This window comes from Panthera pardus, unplaced genomic scaffold (assembly GCF_024362965.1).
Source record: "Panthera pardus isolate Hobbes unplaced genomic scaffold, ASM2436296v1 HiC_scaffold_5, whole genome shotgun sequence".
In the NCBI taxonomy this organism is placed as follows: Eukaryota; Metazoa; Chordata; class Mammalia; order Carnivora; family Felidae; genus Panthera; species Panthera pardus.
In genome coordinates, this window is record NW_026526980.1 from 19091446 (window position 1) to 19104404 (window position 12959).

Consider the following 12959-nt stretch of genomic DNA (forward strand, 5'->3'; position numbering starts at 1 on the left):
CCACTTAACTTTTTCTCCCCTGGACTAAGTAGCACACACTTTATTCCAGTTCCTGCTAAACAGGAACAGATTATTCCAGTTCCTGCTAAGCAGGACGATCTGAAAGAGAAAAACTCCCCACATTCTTGACCCAGGCAGGTATCAATCCTCCAGTAGAGTGAAGAGGAGGAAGGAAAAAATTTTAACTAAAATGATGGTTTTTAATGGGAACCAGAGGTATGGTTACAATTACATAGTCCGACACAAAAAACCCATGAGTGATCAGGAGTTGGAAGGTTACAAAATAATGAGGGTAACACTGGGTACAAGAAGAAAAGCTGTTGCAGAACCTCAGGAGCCACGCTAATACGGCCTCTCCCTGCGATCCTGTCTGTGCTCACCCCTGCAAGAAAGAGTATCCATTAGGTCTGAATTACCAACCTCTCCACCCATCCAACCCCCCAAATCCTATCTGCCCCTGCTACCTACCACCAAGAAAGGTCTCTTCTCTACAAGTATAGAGTATAAATAAATGTGGTCTATAGATTAGTTCTCCAAGATAATATAACCCTCCTGCTCTCCTTCCATTCCCCCACTATGGTTATAATCTCAGCTTTCCAATCTAGCTCTCAAAATGAAACCTTCCTATCATATGACCTCCCTTCAATTACTTTTATTTAAGAGTCTTACCTGGAGTCCATCTTGCCAGGGCCAAAGCCACCTCTGTCCCCACCACCCCGGCCCCCTCGGAAGCCCCCACGGTCCCCGCCTCGGCCTCGGTAGCCGCCCCGATCATAGCCTCCTCTGCCACCACGACGATCGTCTCCATAGTTACCCCCTAGGACAAAAGAAATAGGATAGATCATACACCCCCAAATCCCTACCTTCCCTCTAACCTCCCTGCTTAAAATTAAGGGCCCTGTGATCCCAACTCCTTATTACCAGTTCTGCCCCTTCTTACCCATATGAGAGCCTCCTGGTCCTCCTCCTGGGCCATCTGGTTTAGGGGCCTTACACTGGTTGCATTCATTCCTCCAAGAGAAGTTCATGTTCTCACATATACTGAGAAGAAGACAAACAATTAGTTTGGAAAAGTGGGAGTAAACAAGACCCAAGAATTAGGAAAAGATTCTAGTGACTTTAGAGATACAGCGAGGAAACAGAGGCCTCAGAAAAGCAAAAAGTCTTCTCAGGAACAGAACCAGGAAGAAAAAGTACAGATTACTAAATCCAGTGCAGTATCTTTCCCACTATAACAACCTTAATTAGGTAAGCTCTCAACCAAATTCTGTCCCCGTCACTGTACCCTTGACATCTGTCCAGAAAATATCCAACTCTGCCATAGTATCAAAAGACACACATTTAACAGGACTGAGGAAAAAAGTTTCACTCACGGATTAGGACACTTCCAGTCACCAGCTCGCTGCTGTCCACCGCCACCACCACCTCCACTGGGGAATCCTCCCCGGCCACCGCCACCACTACCACCACCTCCATAGCCTCCACGGCCCATGGGTCCTAGTGTAGATAAAAGTAGGAGTCTGCTCCCCTTCCAAATTTCATTAACCTAACCTTCTTTTCCTATGCAAGCCCTTACCATCCTCTCCACTCTACCCATCTCTTTATACCACCAGCAGGGAGTAGCTCCTCACCTCCTCGCCCTCGGCCTCCACGACCATTGCCACCACCCCGATTGAAGTCTGCTCGCCGAGTAGCAAATGATACCTTAATGGGATTCCCGGAGAATTCTTTACCTGAAGAAATAAAGGTTTACAATGAGACTTTTTATTAAGACCTATGAATCCAAAAGCAAGTTTGGTACAATCAAAAGATTCTACACCTTCCTAACAAAGGTTTATCATCAGATGTGATAGAAGCCAAAGACTACAGTTTACCCTTGAACATGGGTCAGAACTGCACAGACCCACTTATACATGTATTTCTTCAATCAACACAGTACAGTACATTGAATGTATCTTCTCTTTACACTTGTCTTAGTAACATATTATGTACAAAATATGTGTTTATCAACTTATCAGTAAGGCTTCCAGTCAACAGTAGGCAACTGATAATTAAGTTTTGGGGAAGTAAAGTTATACGTATATTTGTAATTGCACAAGAGGTCAGCAGTCCTAAATCCCCAGAATGTTGAAGAGTCAACTGTATATATGCTAAAGCACCAGGTAAAAAGCATTGAAGACATGGGGCATGTGGGTGGCTCAGTCGGTTGAGCATCCAACTTCAGCTCAGGTCATGATCTCAAGGTTCATTATTAGTTCAAGCCCCACACTGGGCTCACTGCTTGCTATCAGCACAGAACCAGCTTCAGATCTTCTGTCCCCTTCTCTGTACCTGTCCCCCCACTCACCCTCTCAAAAACGAATAAACATTACAAGAAAAAAAAAAACAGCATTGAAGATGTAAAAGGAAACATTAAAATGTAACTTATCTCCCAAGGCTAGCTGTCCTATCCCACACACTCCACCAGCCTCCTCATACATACCATCAAACCAGTCAATAGCTGCTTTAGCAGAAGGTGGGTCATCAAAGGATACCGTTGCCTCTCCCTTCAGCTTGCCTGTTTCTCTGTCTGTGTACAGATTAATCATGGGCTGTCCTGTTTTCTTATTTGTCTGAAAAAAGCAACATGAGATAACATCTTACAAGACAGCATTACCCACCTTCCACCTTTCTTCAAGAATCTGAGGCTGATCAGAACCATATTTCAGCTCCTCTCTTCCCAGTTACAATTTCCTATCTCATGTAAATTGAATTAAAGTCACTGACTACAATTATGTCTCACTTCAATACTGAAAGATCATAAACTGCAAATTCAAAAGTTTAGGACACTCCTCCTCTTTTTTCAATTGTGCCTTTCTGCGTGAAGATGTATTCTTTCAGAAAATGGCAACAGCTAATGTTTTTTCCTCAAAAAATTGAGCTGGCAACCATTAAGACTTTTATTTTTACTAATGTGTGAAATCCAAAAACTTCCAACACTGACAGAAAAGACAGCACTACTATGCTCCACAGTACCTTAATAATACCAATCTGCTTGAAGTAATCAGCCACAGACTCAATTGTAACATTTTCGCCCAAGCCTTGCACGAAGATGGTGTTGTTGTCTGAATTATCCTGTTCTGCTTGAACAAAAAAAGAAATGTGAATATGGAGAACACCAGCAAAGGTTAAAAAAAAAAAAAAAAAAAAAAAGGTGACAGTGACTCTTAACCCAACTTTAATACTTGTTATTAAGCTTTCAAAGAAAAAAAAATCCCAAAGAAACCAATCTGACTTAAGGTCAGACAAAAGACAGAAGTCTACCTCCCCTCTAGTATTTGAGTGCCTATATGCTAGCCATTTCACAAATTTAGTTTTACAACTATCCTTTGAAACATGTTAATAGGCATTAAAGAAACCAGGGCTCAGGAGTTTACTGCCCAAGATCACACAGTAAGTATACAGTGTTTGTCCATTTTCAACGTAAGAAAGCTTTTTTACACTACAATCCAACACACAGCCAACAGAGACTACTAAATCCTTCCCTTTATGGGTCTTTTTCATTTACTAATTTAGTCATGATCCACATATGTAAAAACCACTGCTTTAAATCAGCAGTACCAGAGTATGATCTACACACAGATGCATCACCATCTCCTCAGACTTATTGGAAATGCAGATTATCAGGCTCCCCCCAGACCTACTAAATTGCTGGGGAATTAAACCACTCATGAAGGTATTTCTGATATATGCTCATTTATTTACAGATAACTGCTAACTACAACTATGCCTAAATTCCCTTCATTTTCCTTCTTCTCTACCCCTGACCTTTTTCAGACTCCTTTAAGTATCAAAGAACAACCAATAAAAGTTCTGACACCACATTAGCCACTCTTTCATGCTAACTGGACTCACCAGAGTCATGACGTGATCCTTGGTCCCGAGGGCCTTAAGTGACATGAAAAAAAAAAAAAAAAACAAACAAGGAAAGAGAGGCTGTTAGTCAACAGGGAGAGACAGACAAGGAACAAAATTAACACCAATCCAAACTCTTGCAAAATTATCAGGTTAAGTGCTCCCAGCCTCATCCAAACCCTGTCCTGGGTTACCTACCCAGAGAAAACCCTAGACAGGGCTGGGGAAGACACACATACATAAGATCTGTATGTAACTTGAGTCCCCACAGGGACAACTCCACACTTCAGAAAATTCTGCCTCCCCCAGCTCAGGCTGGGAAATGTCCTCAGCACAGACTGGGGGGGGGCCAGGAATGAGACCCATTGCAGTTAACAAAACCAACTCATAGCTTGGCCCTGTTCTCTCACACCAGAGAGAAATGGGCTCACCACCAGCAATGTGATATGCATTCATCCAGTTTCTCCAAACTTTAACACCAAAGACACTTATCCCTTGTGGAACAATTTTTAATTTCATCTTTAGAAAACCATTCTTAAAACCATGTTGTTTCCCCAACCACATGAAGATAAAAAGCATACATAACAGCTATTGTATTTTTAAAGCATGTCCCAGGGAACAGACCAGAAATCTTATTTCCATAATGCAGCCTCTATTTTTTTTCCAGAGACCATCTTTGACCAAAGTTTATCTGAATTCACCATATATAAATATTGTACCCACACTCAATGACACCTAAATCATGAACCCAAGCCTTTGGCTTTAAATGTTGAGACAAATCAAGAAACCTTTTGTTAGTTAACCAAACCAGAAAAGTTCCTTCCAGCTTACTGGGAGACTTCTCAAATTTGCCATTTTTCCATGAATTCAGTTTGTGCTGTTAAGACCTGGTTATTTCCCATGAGCCACACATGCTCCCAACCTTTCTTGTAGTAGTCCACACCTTCCTTCCCAGAGCTAGTTTCTATTTGCTCATCTGAATTGAGTTTAAGTACATATATGTAGAAATGCATTGACACCATTCAGTATTTAATATATAAACATATACCAACTTCACCATCTTCAGGGCAGGGCAATATTTCACATCCCCCTTCCAGAATTAAAACATTTGGAGATTGTTACACACACACACACTAGCCTTGGACACACTGATCAAAAGGATCCTAAAGCCAAGTTGGCACCACGTGTTCCAGCACACACTCTCCAGTTTCACATAACGGTGGTCACTAAGTGCCAGGTGTGGCAACAGTCCTGTCAGAGGCCTACTAAACACCTCTTATTAACCTGGGTCAAACCAATTTGGCACCAGATGACTGCTGAGTCTTACCCCGCCTGCCTCCAAGTTAGCACCCATCTGGCAGCAGGTGACATTCTACCCCACCCCTTTCTGGAGGTGGTTCTGGACACTTCCAATACCTTTGACATTTAAAACACGCTAAGACATCTGCAAATGAACAATCAGACAAAGCATTGCTGGGATTTGGGAATTTTGGAAACTCTGTTCACTTACCACCAAATTTATTGAAGCCACCACGGTCACTTCCGCTGGAGAAGACAAGTTAGAAGAAAGGACATGAAGCTTCCAACGGCTACAAAAGGGCGTTTTTTGATTTTGTTTAACATTCCCCAAACGTGAGTTGGTGTTTTGGGAAAAAGATACAAGTGGCTACTAAAATCCATTCCCCTTCCTGACCACCCCTTGTCTGACCTTTGAGCATGTCACACACTCGTGTGCAATTTCTCAGACACAGTTTTTAAGGATTTTGCTTTAAAAGGTTATGTATCTATTTCCTCTGGAAAAAAAAAATGACCCATTTTCCTTGGTCGTTCTTCCGATGTAGCAGATGTTTTTTCCTCTTGTCGCGAGTGGTTGACAACCCAGTAGTTCGTTTAAAAACCCTACCCCCCAATTCACCCAGAAGACATTTCACACCAGGCTGGGGTAGCCCTGAACACATTTTTGTGGTTTTTGCTTTGAAAGCAGCAAGCAGACCCAACCCCATTCCATAAAAAGTCAAAACCAAAGGCAATTTCCCCTTAAAGCAAGACAAACTTCGCTAAGCCCTATCCTAACTACTGAGCTCTTTTTGATCTCCCCCCACCCCCGGGGTCACCCCTTCTACACTGCGAGAAGAGCGGAGTATTTTGCAATGTCACCTTTCATACCTGTGGCACATAAAATGCAGAGCAAGTTAACAGTCACATAACAGTTGTTTTTCTTTTCAAAGTTTTGCATTAAACACACGCACACAACAGAGTTTTCCTTATTTTTGTAAGGTTTTTGAGATTGCCCCCACCCACCTCTGAATACTTACCACACGCAAACTCTCATTTAAAAACCCTACTTTTCCAAAAAAGGAGTTAACACACTGACATTCCTCCCCTTTTCAAAGGGAGACAGAGGAAGGTCCTTCAAACATATTTACCAACAGATTTGACCAATGCTTTAACATCAAATCTAAGGTTTTATACTTCAACTACAGCGGGAAGGGGAAGAAAGAGAAGGTCCAGCTGGACAAGTAGCAGGAGGAGGGGGACAGTGGAGCAAATAGATGGGATACCACTGTCAAGCGTATTTTGTCCAAAAGGTCTGCACACTTCAGACAGCTCCATGAACCAAGTCACACACAGAATCATTACTGCCAGTCAAATTACTGCCATCAAGCGCATGGATTCAAATAACTACAAAATGCGGGAAGAGTAGCCAATTCCTGGAAGCTAAAGTCATCAGGTTAAGCATTAACAACTCCTTTAGAGGACACATGGGAATACATTTAACAAGTTTCCCTACTACCAGGAGTGGGATCATCGGTTTCCCTTGCAAAGAAGACTTTACTTGCATGTTTCTTGCCTAGAATATCAATGACTCCAATCCATATACACCCACATATTTTTTCCTTTTTCTTTGAAAATAAAACGTCAGTACTCAAATCTCTATTCAAAGGTGTGGGTGAGAGTTCAGCCTCCCAAATTCTCACCAAAAAATGGGGATGTACGAAGAAACCATCAACGTCCCAACTCCAAGCCCTCACAAATCCCTAGAATAAAACTAATCATGCACTAAGGAACTGGGCTTCAAGGGATATTCATGCAATCCTCCACAGTCCCCAAGAGAGGTTACTCCCTGGCTCACAAGAACACCTACCCCATGCCGCCTCTGCCTCCACGGCCACCTCCACGACCTCTGGGTTCATAGCCACCACTGCTGCGGTTGTAACCACCGCCACCGCCCCGGCCGCGGCCCCCACGGTCCTGCTGGCCTCCCCCGTAGCCACCGCCACCACCACTCTGGTCCTGACCGCCATAACCGCCGCCGCCGCCTCCACTCATGGAGGACTGATCTTGGCCATAGTTACCTGTCAGAAGTGAAAGAATTTTTTAAAGAAAAAACTGAAGTGGGAAAAAACAGTGCCAACACTTAGACGACAGAAATAAAAAGACAGCTAAGGAACAAGAAAACAAAATGTTAAGAACCTTTTAGGATAAGGGGCCAAACAGCAGAACAGAAGTCTCTACAGAAAACAGGCATGAGACAAAACTGAAGACACCTCACCTCCACCACCCCCTCCACCACCACCTCCAGTGCTACTGTTGTACTGGTTCTGCTGTCCATAGCCTTGAGGGGGATTATAGGAGCTTTGCTGCTGTCCATAGCCTTGCTGCTGTCCACCATAGCCAGACTGCTGGCCATAGCCCCCACTTTGGGGCTGCCCATAGCTGCTGCTCTGAGAACTACCACCGTAACTAAGGAGAAAGAAAAAAACAGAATCATAATGCCAGTATGTCCAAAACTTCATTTTTGGCACATTCCATTCCCTGTACCCACCCCCGTTACAAAGTCTCCTTCCCCCAACATTACTCCTAGTTGCTCCTAGGGAGAAATGAATTCTTATCAATTCACACCTAACCATATTCCAGGCCTCCCCCTCCCCAAACACCTTACCTTCCCGAGGTGCTGCTAGGAGCTGGCTGCTGGCCATAGCCAGGATAAGAGGACTGTTGCCCATAAGATGACTGAGAACTCTGGCTACTGCCATAGCCACCAGTTGAGCCATATCCTTGGGGAGCTGACTGAGTGCCATAGCCTGCTAACAAGGAAAAGAAAGGAAGTCACAAATACTATGAGAAAAAAGACAGGTAATAGGTTGAAGAATCATTATGTACCACTTAATGCTACCCATACTTGAAAAGTCAGCCTCTTAGAAGCTGCTTGCAAATCTTTTAAATCAAAGATGCCCTTCCCCTTCTACCCTAAGGCTTATAACTCTAACTTCTACCAGCTTCAGAGTTCCAATCTCATCCCACCTACCCCAAAGCCAGTTTCCAGGACCACTACTAATCACAACCCACAACCCAAGAGATCCCTATTCATTAACAGTGTTTTTAATATTTTCTCCCTGTATGAAAAGCTTAAAACTTTCTCCCTTTAGGAAATCCTCGCCCCCACATTTCACTGTCGTGCTGAGGGAAAACAGGGAAAAGTAGACCATGAACAGAAAAATAAGTCAAAAAAAGAAACCAGAATTACAAACTAGTATTTGTTTGAAAAGACTGGACTCTGAATAAATAAAGATTCAGACTCCAAGAAAGAAAAACAGAAAAGAAAGAAGAAAAGATTCGGACTCCAAAATGTTTTCAGGGTTACAGACTGGTTAAGGGAAAAAAACATATGACAATTCCAACATTAGAGCACCGCTTAAGTTTAAGAAAAGCAACATTCAGGAAGAGCAGGAAGAGGCAGGGTAACCCACTCAAAGAGACTCACTGTTCTGGGTCTGTCCATAAGAAGAACCATAGCTGCTCTGGCCATAGCCTGAAGTGTCTGACTGGCCATAACCACTGTAACTCTGCTGTCCATAGGGCTGATTGCTCTGCTGGGAATAGCCCTGCCCAGGCTGGGTGGGGTACGCCCCATAGCTGGAGAAAAAGAAAAACACTGCAATCAGGAAAAGATACCTTAGCCTCCCCTGCCCCTGTACAAATTCCTGAAAGCCCTGAAATGACACTCACCTTTGGGTTGCTTGTTGGGTATAGTCTGCAAAAGAAAAATATAGTTACATTACCTCAGCCATCCCTACACGAGTGGAAAGGAATTAAATCTCTTAACTCAAGCCCTAGGACCTCCAGATAATATCAACTATGTTTAGAAAAAAGCAGAAATTCCCTCATGAAACACTAGTTGAGCGGAAGGACAAGGTGGCAGGTCATAATCAAGTTTACTTACAATAAAGAAAAGAAAGGGGGGAAAAACAAATTTTTACAGACACCACTAAGTCTTGACTACTGGAATAAACTAGAATCTTGGTGGAAAACTACAATTTTCTGCAAATTCAACTGATGCCAGGAACTGCACAAACCTACACACGTTTTCTTTTCATACCCACTCTACGAGGAAGGGATCACCAGTAGTCAAACTAAAGTCACAGATCTACCTAAGTGGGACAGGTTTTAACGCAAGCGGGAGACAGCAATGATCAGGATGGGCCTCCCCACTCTCCCGACCAAGGCCAAGCTTCACCCTTTGCCCAATTTTGGAGAATGGCAAAGTTGGCTCTTAGAGGAAAACCAGGTAACCAAGAGAACGCTTTGACCCCAAATGACAGAGATCATCAGAGTTCTCCCTGGGAGCCCAATCTGGGTACCCAAGTCCCCAGTCCCGTGGCTCCGACTCGGTTTTTTCATCTACCTTGCTTTCCTCGGGGCTGTGAGGAGACTCGAAAACCAAAGACAGCGAAAGCGCTTTTAAATCGCCAACCGAACGCGCAGATCAACTCATCTCCTCAGTACAGGAAACGAGGCCGCTTCCCCCGCAGGAAAAGGGTAAAGGACCGGGAGAGGGTGTGGCCTCAAGCAGTCATTCCTTTGGTCCCACCATAGAAAGCGGAAATTTAGGCGGGAAAACCCTCGGCCAGGTCCCAAGTCCGTTAGACGACCCCCTCCCCCAGGCCTTCCCCCAAACCGTTAAGCGGGCGCACTGCCCCGATCCCCAGCCTCCGCCCCCGGCCGCGTGGCAACCGAGGCGGGAACCAGGCGGTCCCGCCCCTTCCCAAGGGACCCCGGGGGCGAGGCCCACACCGGACGCGCGCCGCGGAGTCTCCAGCGGAGGGTATCGCGACAAAAAGCAGGGCTAACACGAGGAGGGAGGGGGTTCGCGCCGCGAAAAAGGGGGGAGGGGCCAGCAGAGCGCGTGCGCGCACCGAATGCCCGGATGCAGCACTGCGACAAAGCGGGGCCGAGCTCGGGGCTGGGAATGAGAGGAAAAAAAGCTTCGAGGACCGAGCATTTCCATCCGTGTCTCACGTTTCAAATCACCAAAAAACGTCCCTCTCAAATCTCACCTCAAGTAAAGGGACTACGAAGGGAAAATCCCCTGCCCCGCGCAAGGCGCCAGAGGAGCGAAACAAAATGGCGACATCGGCCTCCCCCTTCCACCCCCCTCACTGCTTCCCGCCACAGTGGTGCGAGAAGACCCTACATGCGATCGCCGCCCGGGTCCCACCGAAAAACAAAAGCCCAACTGGAGGGAACGAAGCCCCACGCCGGCGCGCCACCGCCGCCTCCCGCCCTTACATACCGTTTGAGGCCATGTCCGCGCACGCGCGCACAGGCCAACAAGCAACAGGATTCCAACACCACAGAGCACCGACGCCTCGAGGACTGAGCAGCCCCGCCTCCTGCGTCGAGGCTTATGTAGTCCTCCCCGCCTACGTACCGCGGAGGAATGTACCAAATGCTGGAAAGAAAGGGGGGAGCGTGGCCGGATTCCTACCAGTCTTCAGGGAGTATAAAGAGCCCGAACAGACAGAGAAGAGGCATATTAACTAAGAAACTTGCAAATAACGTATCTAATCCTATTTTTTCTGGCAAAGCACTTCGACTCGCCCTGTGGAACTAGCCCACTATCCACCTTCACCCCTATAAAGGTATAATGATACGGTCTGATTACCCTCTGGGGGCGGGGCAAGGGGCCTAGGGCGACTGCGGACGCAACTGTAGTCGTAGCCGGGAGTCGTGGGGCGGGAACCGAAATTCTTCTGGCTGGCCCATTTCACTGGGCCCCACTTTCACTCAGGATGGCAAGCTCTTGCGCTCTATTGCCCATCCACTGCCCCAGGAGCTTGGTAACTCCGGCGCTAACCTTCTCTGGCTCAAACATTCCTCCCCCGAAACACACACCGAACCTCTCCCTTCCTGTATCTCGATTTCATCGTCTTTCGGGGTCGCATTTCCTTAGTCCTTGCCAGGATTTGTGGATTGTGACGGCTGACCTGAAAGAAGGAATAGAGTTGTCCTAATCTGGTCCAGCACTGGTACCCCACCAAACCCTCAGGGTTTTGCCCTTGACTAGCGGTAGGACCAGAAAGCCCAGGCCCTCGACCTCAGAGAGCGTTGGGATTAGTTTCCGGTCTCCCAGCCTTCTACTGATACGGAGCTTTTTATTTTCTTGAAGCCCTAGCAAGGAACCAATGTGAATATCCAGTAATAACTGATATTTAGATAGAGCTTAAGTGGTTTCAAAATGTACAATCAGGGGCGCCTGGCTGGCTCAGTTGGTGAAGCCTGCCACTCTTGATCTTAGGGTTGTGAGTTCCAGCCCCATACTGGTGTACAGATTATTTAAAAATAAAATCTTAAAAAAAAAAGTGTAATCAACTGCTTTTCCATCACAATCTTATGAAGAAGGTAAAGGTGTCTCCATTTTATAGACAAGAAAGGAAACTAAGACCAAGTGCAATACAGATTATAGAGTGGCTAAAGGTTTAACCTGATTGGAGTAGAGGTCTTCGTAGCCACAAAACACTGCTTTAGTTGGTTAAATGAACACTTTGCAGTGCTCTGAAGCCTGTTCACTCCCTGTGAGTACAAGGACAAAAAGTGAAATTCAAAATAACTTGCAACTTGAATTTTAAGCAGCCTTGCCTAAAGAAGTAAATTTTAAAGTATTAAATAAAACAAGACAGGGGCGCCTGGGTGGCTCAGTCTGTTAAGCATCTAACTCTTGATTTCAGCTCAGGTTGTGATCTCATGGTTGGTGGGATCCAGCCGGTGTGGGGCTCTGAGCTGACGGGGAGGAGCCTATTTGGGATTCTCTCTCTCCTTCTGCACTCCCCCCAGCCCCCACATGCTCTATAAGTAAATAAATAATTTTTTTTAACATTTATTTATTTTTGAGACAGAGAGAGACAGAGCATGAACAGGGGAGGGTCAGAGAGAGGGAGACACAGAATCTGAAACAGGCTCCAGGCTCTGAGCTATCAGCACAGAGCCCGACGCGGGGCTGGAACTCACCAACGGCAAGATCATGACCTGAGCCGAAGTCGGCAGCTTAACCGACTGAGCCACCCAGGCGCCCCTATAAGTAAATAAATAGATAGAGGGGCACCTGGGTGGCTCAGTTAGTTAAGCAACTCTTGATTTTGGCTCAGGTCATGAGCTCACAGTTTGTGAGTTTGAGCCGGAGTGCTTGGGATTCTCTCTCCCTCTCTCCCTCTCTCTCTGACCCTTCCCTGCTCTCTCTCTAGCATGCGCACATGCATGCTCTTTCTCTCTCTTTCTCAAAATATGTAAATTAACTGTTAAAAAATGGGGGGGGAGAAAAAAAGTAAAACACTTTAAAAATATGGGTAGAGGCCAGGAATGCTGCTAAATATCCCTACAATATGCAGAGTAGTTCCCCCACAACAAGGCCCAAGATGCCGATAGTGCTGAGATTGAGACACCTTGCCATATAATAAAGATGACCAGATTTCCTATGGATAGGTACTTAGATGACTTATAATATTTTGATATATAGACCATCCTGTAATGACAGTGATATAAATTGGGAGTTCTTTGTTGCAGATGACATAATCCACTTTAGTTTAAGCAGAAAAAAAAATGTGATAGGCAGTTACCACATTTCTGATAGAGTCAAAATCAAGCCTGGATGCTTCCTAGCCAATAACACATAGCAGTCCAAAGGTCCAATGACACCACAGAGACCTTTTCTGGTAGAAATAAATTCCAGTGCTGTCACCTCATGCCATTGACGTAAATTATACTAGGGATGTTATAACCTCCATAAG

At 45.3% G+C, this 12959-nt stretch overlaps 1 protein-coding gene across 3 annotated transcripts; it reads right to left on the minus strand.

Moving 5' to 3' along the window:
• Window positions 1-179: 179 nt before the first annotated feature.
• Window positions 180-10576, minus strand: FUS (FUS RNA binding protein). Of its 3 annotated transcripts, none has more exons than XM_019436323.2 (15): window positions 10469-10576; window positions 8905-8929; window positions 8660-8811; window positions 7838-7979; window positions 7448-7638; window positions 7040-7250; window positions 5405-5439; window positions 3895-3927; window positions 3016-3119; window positions 2483-2612; window positions 1632-1733; window positions 1374-1497; window positions 941-1041; window positions 670-817; window positions 180-382 (listed from the first exon to the last, which is right to left on the minus strand). In XM_019436323.2, the coding sequence occupies exons 1-15, from the start codon at window positions 10479-10481 to the stop codon at window positions 343-345; spliced, it is 1551 nt and encodes a 516-aa protein (XP_019291868.2). In that variant the 5' UTR covers window positions 10482-10576; the 3' UTR covers window positions 180-342. The 3 variants fall into 3 exon arrangements, with proteins under 3 accessions (XP_019291868.2, XP_019291870.2, XP_019291867.2); XM_019436325.2 differs by having other exon boundaries at window positions 7472-7638; window positions 7838-7982; XM_019436322.2 differs by having other exon boundaries at window positions 7838-7982.
• Window positions 10577-12959: the final 2383 nt, after the last annotated feature.

Coding starts and splice junctions, on each gene's coding strand:
- FUS (XM_019436322.2), bottom strand. Junction 3,120..3,894: donor AGGATCACGTCATGACTCTG/GTGAGTCCAGTT, acceptor TTGTTCAAGCAG/AACAGGATAATTCAGACAAC. Junction 383..669: donor CCTGGCAAGATGGACTCCAG/GTAAGACTCTTA, acceptor TCTTTCTTGCAG/GGGTGAGCACAGACAGGATC.